Source organism: Clupea harengus, chromosome 13 (genome assembly GCF_900700415.2).
Source record: "Clupea harengus chromosome 13, Ch_v2.0.2, whole genome shotgun sequence".
Classification (NCBI taxonomy): Eukaryota; Metazoa; Chordata; class Actinopteri; order Clupeiformes; family Clupeidae; genus Clupea; species Clupea harengus.
Genome location: NC_045164.1, coordinates 7,945,942 through 7,955,710, shown reverse-complemented (window position 1 = coordinate 7,955,710; position 9,769 = coordinate 7,945,942). Strand labels below are relative to the sequence as shown.

Here is a 9,769-nt window from a genome sequence, read left to right as displayed (position 1 = left end):
TTGGTCAGGTAGGCAAAGCCACACGGGGGGGCGGGGGACAGCTGTCTCCAGGCCAACAGTGAGGCAAGGCAAGTGGAAGACATGCACATGGCGCTCGGCCCAGTCCAGACACGCTCTGGCCCGGAGATGCTGTTAACCCCTCGGATTTATATGAGAGAGAACGAAAGAATATGGGGAGGGGGTGGGAAACAGAGGGAGAGAGTTGGAGAATGAAGGGAGAAAGAGAGGGTATAGACAGAGAAAGGAGAGAGATAGAGAGGAAGGGTGTGATGCATGGGTCCCACTTGATTCTGAGTGAAGAGAGAGGAGCAGGTCCAGCTGTTTGGGGGGAGGTGATGTATGCTGCAGAAAACATCTCAAAAACATACGGAAGAAATTCAGATTTTTTTTTTTCAAAAATGATTTTATTGGGAGAAACTACAAAAAAAAATGTACAGTACAAAGCCAACAGTCTCACACTTAATTTGTAGTGAACTGACTCCCCCTAAAAAATTATTAAAATCACAACTCATGTTGCCTTTTTTGTCCGTTGCCTTTTTAGATACATTCAAACAGCTTTCCTTCTGATAAAGTAGTCAAACAGAGTACATAGTGAGCATCACCCTGTACCTAACTATGTACATACACAATGTGTTCAACATTACCATCCCGTCCAGCAAGTTTGGAAAAATCAGCCCATTCCCATATCAAAAGAGAATCAGGAACAAATAAAACAAGTGAAAGGGAGCTATAAGTCATAATAATATAAAAAAAGGCTTCAGTTGTTTGCTTTAAAGTTGTAATGTTTTTCCTTTTTTTAAATGTTTATAGCGAGTTTTTTTTTTTTCTTTTCTTAAATACAAGTGGTAACAACCTTCCAAGGACAAACTCAGAAATTGAGACTACATTCAACTTGAGTAAAAAAAAAGAGCTAGGAAAGAAATATAGTTACATGAAGGAAAAATACTTTATTTGGTGAATCTTAAGGCATGTAAGACTGATCCCGCAGAGTGATGTGTGACACTGGGGCAACATGGGCTTGCTACATTCTCTAGCACGCAACTGGAATCACAGTGTGACCGCGTGCAATAGATAACAGGAGAAGGAGGGGGAAAAGAAAATACTTTTTTGGTTAATTTGTTTTTCAAATGTTGGATCTCTGACTGGTGATATCTGATACGGATGTGATATATATATATATATATATACATACATACACACACACATATATATAAAAAAATAAGGCTAGTTTGGACGGTCTTGGGGAAAAAAAAAAAAAAAAAAGACAGGAGGAAAGAATAAACCCACATTGTTTGTACATTCTACTGACTCCACTAGAGAAACAAATCTAGGGATTTGCCAAAAGGACAGAAAATAGGCCTTCCATAGCACAGAAAAGCAACCTCCAGCAAATCACGCAAACTTTTGTTTGTTGTGTTTTTAATAAACGTAAACAAGGAAACAAAAAAATTAATGAAATAAATATCACATACAATATCTTAAATTAAGATTTTTTTTTGACTCATTTACAATAAAATAACGAAGTGAAGTTACAAAAGAGACCAAACAACAAAAAATATATATTACTGTGAGAAGAACATACACTCCACTTACTGTAGATTAATAATGGCGATCATAATTTAAACATAAAAGAATATATCTATTGCTTCATCATACTCGATAAATACAGTCTGGACAATTACCAATGTAGCCTATACTTTTCACAAGATAATAAATAAGTTAAATAGTTCATAGCCAGTTATGCACCGCTATGTAATCACTCAGAACATCTAAAAAAATATATACTCAACCAACAGCAGTGATCTCCCACACAAACCTCAACACAAGAATGCTTGAACTAAGCAACAAACTACACACTACCCAACCAAACCACTGCGTGGCGCTGTGAACCAGGTAAAAGTTTTGGAATGGAAGTTTTTAAGCTTTCAAGAAAGAAAAAAAAAGACCAAAAAACAAAAACAAAACCACACATACTTTTGAAGCTGTGAAGCTGTTACACTTGTGTCAAGGCATATTCTTGGTAAGATGCAGGAAAATCTAAAACCGCTAGGTCTTTTTCGTTCATAAAGAAAGAAAGAAAGAAAGAAAGAAAGAAAGAAAGAAAGAAGAAAAAAAAAAAGTCTTGTATACGACTTTCTCCGGAAACAGGTCTTGATAAGACCGAAAAAAAAAAAAAACTAAAGACAGCAATCTGCTGCAGCTCAAAACATAAGTCACCGGTGGAATGCCTTCTATTGATAGCTACTTGTAGTTATCAAAAACATACAGACAAACGAACTAATGCCATATCAAAAAGACTAGACAATGTCATCTGTCTCTAAAGTTTAAAGCAGATGTATTTCTGTCAAACGTTACACGTTGTCAGAGGTGTCACCGTCCACAAACAGCGGTGAGTGGTGGAATTTCAAGTCCTCCTCATACTAAACAAAGTATAAAAAAACAAACACACCACATGCAAAAGTGATCGAACTTAATCATCTGAAATCGACAGCCTGCTGAAGATTGGCAAACGTCTGCCGGCATCCAAACTGGGAGATTCGGAGCCGCTCAGACTTCCAGAAGAGCTTAGGGACCCGCTTGCATAGCTCTCCCGGTCTGAGATGGAGTCAGGGGGGCTAGGGGGTGAGTCGAACACCGGCGACTCAGAGAGGCGCTGCAGGGAGGATTGCAGGGTGGACTGCAAGTGGCTCATGTTGTAAGGGGGAGAGGGGGGGCACACGGCCGAGAGGTTCCCAAAGTAAGCACCATTAGAGTGATTGGCGTAGCTGTTTTGAGCATGCACAGCCAGTGGAGCAAGTAAGGCTTTCAGTTCTTGCCCGGGGAAGGAGAAGGCACTGTTGACGCAAGCCAGAGTGTTGGGCGACACATCCTCATAAAAGTTTTGGGGGCAAGAGTTGTTGGAGGAAAGGGGTGGTGGGGTGCGGGACGTGGGGCTTTCGATGAGCGGTGAGTCAAGTCCGTGTTGGGTGGCAAAGCCGGAGAAGCTAAGGCTGTGGTGGAGCTTTGGTCTCTCCCTGAAGGCGTTGGGCTGTAGACCCAACTCCCTCTGGCCGTAGCCGCCGCACAGCTCCCGAGCGGACTTCGCCTCTCCTTGCAAGTTGGCGTTGGCTGGGGCTTGCCTGCGCTCTTCGGCGTTATGGATGAAGTGGCAACGGGGACCATACGGGCAGAAACCGATAGTGTGGAAGGTGCGGCACGGCTCGGTTTTGTACTTGGGGTGGCGAGACAAACTCCTCAGCTCGTGGTAGCCGTGCGCGAACTGACACTTCTCCCCGTACTTGCATGCTCCGTTCTCCTCGAATGGCCGGCACAGTTCTGTCTTGTAGCGGGTGGAGTTTATCTGAGAGCCCGGTTTCTGCTGCAGAACCTGGAGCTGTTGGCTCCGGTCCCCGTTCTCGCTGTATGCGCGGTCACGAAACTTGTTTTCCTTGTTCATGATGGCGGTGTTCGAGCTGCCATTCATCACCGAGCTCTCCTTCAAGTTGCAAAAGGAGCCCGCTGGGTACTTGTTGCTGTTGGTCACTGAATCCATGTTACTGGTCGAGTTTCTGCGGAAAAATCCCGGAGTGTAGGAGCAGTTGTTGGAACTAGAAGTTGTAACTGGAGCCCCCACGGCTTTCTTGTCCAACATACTGTTGATGTGCATTGCGTTCATGTTCAAACTTTTCTCCTGCTGTGGACAAAACCAGGAAACCAAGTTAGCAACTTAAGCAAACATTAAAATCAGGTCAAATAAAACCAAAGCCATTCTGCCTTACGTGCCGTCTGCTTAATGTTATCTGCATGCACTACTTAAAACGAATTTGGCTATACCAAGTCGGATTTGCAACTTTGATTTGCACGCAACGATCAAGAGATGTCATGGTATGCAAGTTAGCGCAGTTCGATTTCCAGCTAATGGGAACTAGCCTGCGAACTTGACTGTTGCACTAAACTTTTTTAGGCTAGCATGTTGCGCTATAGTTGAAAGATTAAGAGAACTTGCAACAAGGCATGGATTTCAAACATAGTCCTATACCTTGTACAGCATGTCAATGTCGTAGAAAGCGGACAGGATAGTTGCAGACATCTCTTTTTCGGAACTTTGCTGCCGTAGTTGATCTTTCATGGGTGGACCGACCAGGTTCCTTGAGCGCACAGCACACGAGGCAAACTTTTTCTATGAATTTGCCACGACTGCTGTTTGTTGGGAGCTCCGACTAACGGGAAAGAACGGAATTCCAGAGGATGGCTGCTCAGACTGCAAAGTGAAAAGGATAAGCTCCTCGTTTTTGTGTTTCGTGTTTTGTTGTGGGATGTCCTTCCTCTGTGAAGTGCCGAGCTTGAATGCTGCAGTCGCGTCGTCTCTTCCGCACAAGAATATAAATGCTTCGCAGTGGCGTTGAGGGCGGAAAACTTGGGGGCAAAGTCACGCCCCCTCTATTCGAAGGAAGCAGGAGTTCTGGTTGGCCATCATCCACACCCCTCCTACAAGTTTGCAGGGCTCTCATTTTCGTGATTTCTCTAAGCTGGGGGTCGTAGATCAAACTCCACTGAGCAGCGGGAATGCATCCACATCTGCCTTTCTTGAACAGCCTAGTTGCAGCCCACTCTGATCAATTATGCTCGAATTTTCGGTGAAAGCATGGCGAAGAATTGCTGGAAGCTCCGCAATAGAATACTTGTTTTGTTTTGCATGGTAGATAGTAAGTATGCTAGGTTAGGGACTGATTTGATAACAAGACGCAACAGTTTTTCGTTGTATTACATTTTCATCATTTTTATATGAAACACACTACACTGTCCTTCACCCTCTTACTACCGATTGATTATTGTGAGTCGCGCGGAGACGCAAGTCTCCCCCTTGAAATACAAATACAAAAGTAGATCAAACAACCCCAGGCTTTCACCAGCGAGTCTAAAAAACTGTACCCGCATTGTTTGGAACTTTGAAAAGTAAGTCGATTAAATAAATAGCCTATTACTGTTTCACTCATACTATTTTTCTGGCGCAAGCGTGAACGAATAAGCTAACATTCCCCTTGTGTGCACGCGTGTGTGTAAGAATGGAGGGAAAGGAAAATGGAACGCGCTGCTGAAGATCTACAGTCTCCCACCGAGTGGCATTCCTCGGGTGACGGCGGTTGCATAATCAACAACTACACTGCGCAAATTGTACATGAGGTCCGATGAAGTCTACGATCAAAAAGAGTTAGGAATATAAATCCAGTGTTTCCCCTTGCACAGACAGACCTGACCCACTTTTCAAAGTATAGCAATTTTGCCAAGCACATAACTTCAATTGGCGTGTAGGAAAACCTTTTTCATTTTATTGAAGACATTTGAGCTATTTTTAGGAGATTGATGTGGTGTAGTGAACACAACAATTGATATTTACAGAGATAATGAATTATAGACAATATAAACAATAGACATTATTTGCCCAAAAGTAGGCCATCTTATCAGTAAAAGTTGCAAAAGGCATTTGTACCAATATTTTAGCAAGTTCTTGGAAACACTTGTTGCTTTGTGAGCTCACAGTGACTGCTCAGTCTCTGTACTGTAAGAGCAAACAAGCACACAGCGAAATCATGTCAAGTCATCCAGAGGAATGCATTGCAATCTCACCTAAAGCGGTGTAACACTGCCCTCTACAGGCGGTACACCTTTCAACATGAATAGGCTACAGTCTTCAGCGCCACCCGAAGTGCGACATGCGAACACTTCCAAAATTCCACCAAATTTGCATTCACCCGCGGAACAAGAAGTAAACATTCGTCATAGAAAAAGAGCTAAACAATTAGGGCATGGTTTACACAACGTGCCGGACTGAGTAAATACACTTTCACCTTCACCCCAGTTTAGAAATGTTATGTTGATCGCACGCACGAATCAGAGACAGCAAACGCAAACTTCATGATTTAAACCTCAAGGAACCCATTGAGCAAATAACCATCCGCCGAGAAAAAAAGAGGAGGAAGAAAAAAAATACAACACACCTCCCCTCATCACATACTGTTTTTATTGGGGAACGTTCAAGCGCTCCAAAACATTACATCACTTTTACAGTAAAACAACATGGCCACTACAAGCGCCCGAGGCACAACCAGCTGTCTCCACACTGAAGCGCGCACTGGACACAGGGGCTCTTGTGTGCTGCGCCGATTGCGTAACCAGGCAGAGCAAGGGGCACATTCTGCCCGATTTCTTTTTCTAGTAACGCAGGGCGTATCGAAAAAATACCGCAGCTCGTCCTGAAGACCAAAATACCATGCATACGAGAAATGTTCTGTAGCCGGGGAAAAAACAGACGATGTGTGGAAGGACTGCGCCAGACTGTTATTTCTTTACTAGCTTCCATGTTGCTTTGCTCATGTAAATTTGAGCGGGTCTAGCCCCCTTTCCTCTCATGAATATGACCATCAAAATTGGCTTAACAGAACGGTCATTCTGAGTGAGGGTACTAATATACGGTATTGCAGCGCAGTTCCTGTGCGAGTCTGCCCCCAAGGCCGGGGACTCGGAGAGATGGTGGGATTCGATTAGGTGAAGACATAACCTACTCAAGCTCATGCACCCGAGGTCATTTTCCATGAGTCCAAATGAAACACACACACACACTTCACACACAGAGTAGCCCCTGGCACACAAATGTGATAAAAAAACAGCATTTTATTTGAATTAAAAACAGTGTAGGGACACATGGTTTGCATGACATGTTCATTTACAATACAGCTTTCAGTATTCAAAACCAACCAACCGACTTTCAGAGGAGCTCAACATGAACTACAGCACCTTCAGCCTTCTAGTGTGAATTTGCACGCCATCTACATACACAAAATGTAACCGACATCATGTACATGACGGTCAAATTTGCAACCACATTCTGTTATATATAAGGAGGCATTGGTTTTGTAAATGTACTGTCAACAATACGACTGGTGGGTTAGCAAGGTGCTGCTTCATTCAGTCATTTGTCCTGGAACAGACACCGATCTGACCCAAATGAGTGACAGAGTACACTGTGGAAATGGGAATCTTTCCCTTGTTGAAGTGGGTTTAGGATGCATGCTAAATTGACTTGTACAAGATGGTCCCCTTAGGGATTGATGGTGTTCAACCACTGCAAAAAAAATAAAAAAAAACCTTGCGCTGGTGGTTTCAATTCCTCCAATTTGCATTCGAGCAGTTTGTGAAATTCACACAAACACAGTCCTTTGGGCTTCGCTTGCCTGCGTACATGCAGCCAGGTCTGACACACACTGCACACACACACACACACACACACACACACACACACACACACACACACACACACACACACACACACACACACACACACACACACACACACACACACACACACACACACATACATACACACACACAGTTCACCACAGGTGTTTCCTACACAGGCCTTCTATCTTTGTTTTAAAACAGCAATAGAAGAGTGTGACACCCTCTCTCGGGAGGTCACAGGAGTCTCCCCTGAGCACATCTGGACTTTCCTGATGCTAAGGCTTGATCTCAGACGCTGAGCAGAAGGACGCAGAGTTCCAGACATGGCTCTTAAAAAACAACAACAACAAAACAAAAAAACTACCCAATCAGCATTTACTGACCGTCTGCGACTTACTATCATACTCAGAGGGGGAGATTACAACACATTGAAACTGCAGCAGTTTCCTGTTTTTCCACTTCCCTTTCCTGAAACTGCTATGTAAACAAATCGGATGGCTGCCCCTTCCATCGATTCTGCTTACAGAGGGTGTGAAAAAGTGACCCAGGGAGATGGCATGGCATGGCATTTTGATCTTGAAATTGCACTTAAATAGAGCCATACATATGTGGAAAACAACAAAAGACGTTTGATGAACAACAAGCTTTCTTTCAAACACATAAGCACAAGGCATTGAGGATTTGATGCACTCTGAATAATGTATAGTCTCTTCCTTGCCCCTGTTACAAAAGGCTTACATGTGACTCAACCTACCTTTGTGTGTGCATGTATACTTTAAGAAGTGTGTAAAGTCCAGATGAATGAAAGGTATTTATCCTCTGTATTTATTAATGCAATTCATGTTTAAAACCATCCATGTAGGTGAGGACACACACAGTGGGTACTGGTTCCCCTTAGCTGGAGAGGGAGTCCTTCTGTAGCTTTCCCAGAACCCTCAGTGCCAGGGCTGCCCGCTCTCTCTGCACGCTCAGCCTGGCGTGTTCGAGGTTGGCGGAGAACTCGGGCAGGGCGGGCAGTGCCCCCAGTGCCCGCTCTGATGACCGGGCCTGCTTCTGCGCCATCTCTGACAACCTGTGCAACTCTGCTGGAGCGATGCCACCTGCGCCCACCGCCGACGCCAGCGAGGCCAGGTGTGTGTGCAGCAGCCGTGCCCACTGGAGAGGCTCAGCCCACAGGTTGAGGTCGCCCTTCTCGAACAGGAACTCATCCTGGTCAGGGGAGACAGGGGGTGGGAGAGAATAATGAGTGGAACGCCTTTGAGCATCATGCTGTGCTAAATAAAATAGCTTAGCTGTGATTGTGAACAGAAGGCTAATTTGGAGCATTTTAATTTGAGTGAAATTAAAATGGTCCATTGTTTAACTTCAAAGACATTAAATGCAAAGTACACTTCCTGGCTACTTTTCTGGGTTTGGGATTTCCAAGAGATGTTTAGCATTAGCACTACAGAAACTCAATGAAATGTAATTGTGCAACGAAATTAAATGGCGCCGAGTTGAACTTCAATAAAAAAAAAGAAATGCGAAATAACTTCTTCAACACCAGCGCAGCCGAATGTTAGACCTGCTGACTGCTGACCCAAAGCTGCTTTGCTACTTCCTCTTCCTGCAGAGGCTTTAGCTTCCTGTCGGAGCCTGGCACCACCTGTACCAGGGTCAGCGGGCCACATTCCCCCAGGACAAGCAACCCCCCCCGGGGCCATGTGTGAACTGTGGCCGCTGGGCCGCTAAGTGGCTTTAGATGAAAGCAGTTCTTTGGGGTTGTGTAATTCCACACAAAGCAGAGGTGCACTCAGCCCCTCTGGTGTTCAAGCGTCTCTAGTGCAGTGTTACAGCTCAGATGAAAAATGACTCCAGAGCTGGATGGTACTTTCCCCCGTGATAACGGTGTGCCAGTAATGAACAAACCATATTTACGATCAACAGTGCACTGGAGCAGGAAAAGGGAAGGGAAAAACTACACTTCCCAAAGTTTGTTTGTTAGGCTATTAGTCTGAGGAAATTATGTTTAAGATTTTTTCCAAAACACAGTGGACATGATATGTCTGTGTTATTGCTTTATTTATCAACATGGAATGTAACCATCCTCCCTCAAAGCTAACTACATTTACCTTGATTGCCTAAGGTTTAATTCCTTAGTAAACTCTGCAGGCATCCATTTACAGAATGTAACCAATGCCAGGTGTCCGAGCCCAATAATGGTTAACACCATAGAGACTACACAGAAGGAGGCTGGGAATTGTATTCTATTATATTCTATTGTATTTTAGTCATTTACAGCTGTTTTGTTTTTCATTCACTTCAGTTTCTTCTTCCTTACCACATCAGTGTCATCCTCCGCGCTCACGTCCAGCGAGCTGTCTCCCAGCAACCACTCGGTGAGGGTCGTCACGCCGACGGACACCTGATCCCACACCTGGAAGAGCTGGCAGAGCAGGGCCACGCCCAGTCTTAGCGCCACAGGCGGGCACACCGCACCCGCTGCCACGTCTGGAAGACGATAGAGGGAAGGGAGGAGAGGGTGAGGAGTTGGAAGGAAAGAGAGGAGAGG

At 44.5% G+C, this 9,769-nt stretch overlaps 2 protein-coding genes across 3 annotated transcripts in view; both read right to left on the bottom strand.

Annotated features, from left to right (window-relative positions):
* Window positions 1-382: 382 nt before the first annotated feature.
* On the bottom strand, window positions 383-4,741 carry zfp36l2 (zinc finger protein 36, C3H type-like 2). The gene is made up of 2 exons (XM_012827304.3): window positions 4,019-4,741; window positions 383-3,673 (listed from the first exon to the last, which is right to left on the bottom strand). Exons 1-2 carry the CDS (start codon window positions 4,106-4,108, stop codon window positions 2,471-2,473), a joined length of 1,293 nt encoding a protein of 430 aa, XP_012682758.1. The 5' UTR covers window positions 4,109-4,741; the 3' UTR covers window positions 383-2,470.
* A 1,892-nt stretch (window positions 4,742-6,633) lies between these two features.
* Window positions 6,634-9,769, bottom strand: part of thada (THADA armadillo repeat containing) — an 86,574-nt gene continuing 83,438 nt past the window's right edge. For both annotated transcript variants that reach the window (XM_031579424.2, XM_031579425.2), the window contains exons 37-38: window positions 9,539-9,708; window positions 6,634-8,427 (exon numbers count right to left, since the gene is read on the bottom strand). In XM_031579424.2, the coding sequence (XP_031435284.1) occupies window positions 8,113-8,427; window positions 9,539-9,708 (485 nt within the window). In that variant the 3' untranslated portion in view covers window positions 6,634-8,112. The remainder of the gene's footprint in view (window positions 8,428-9,538; window positions 9,709-9,769) is intronic.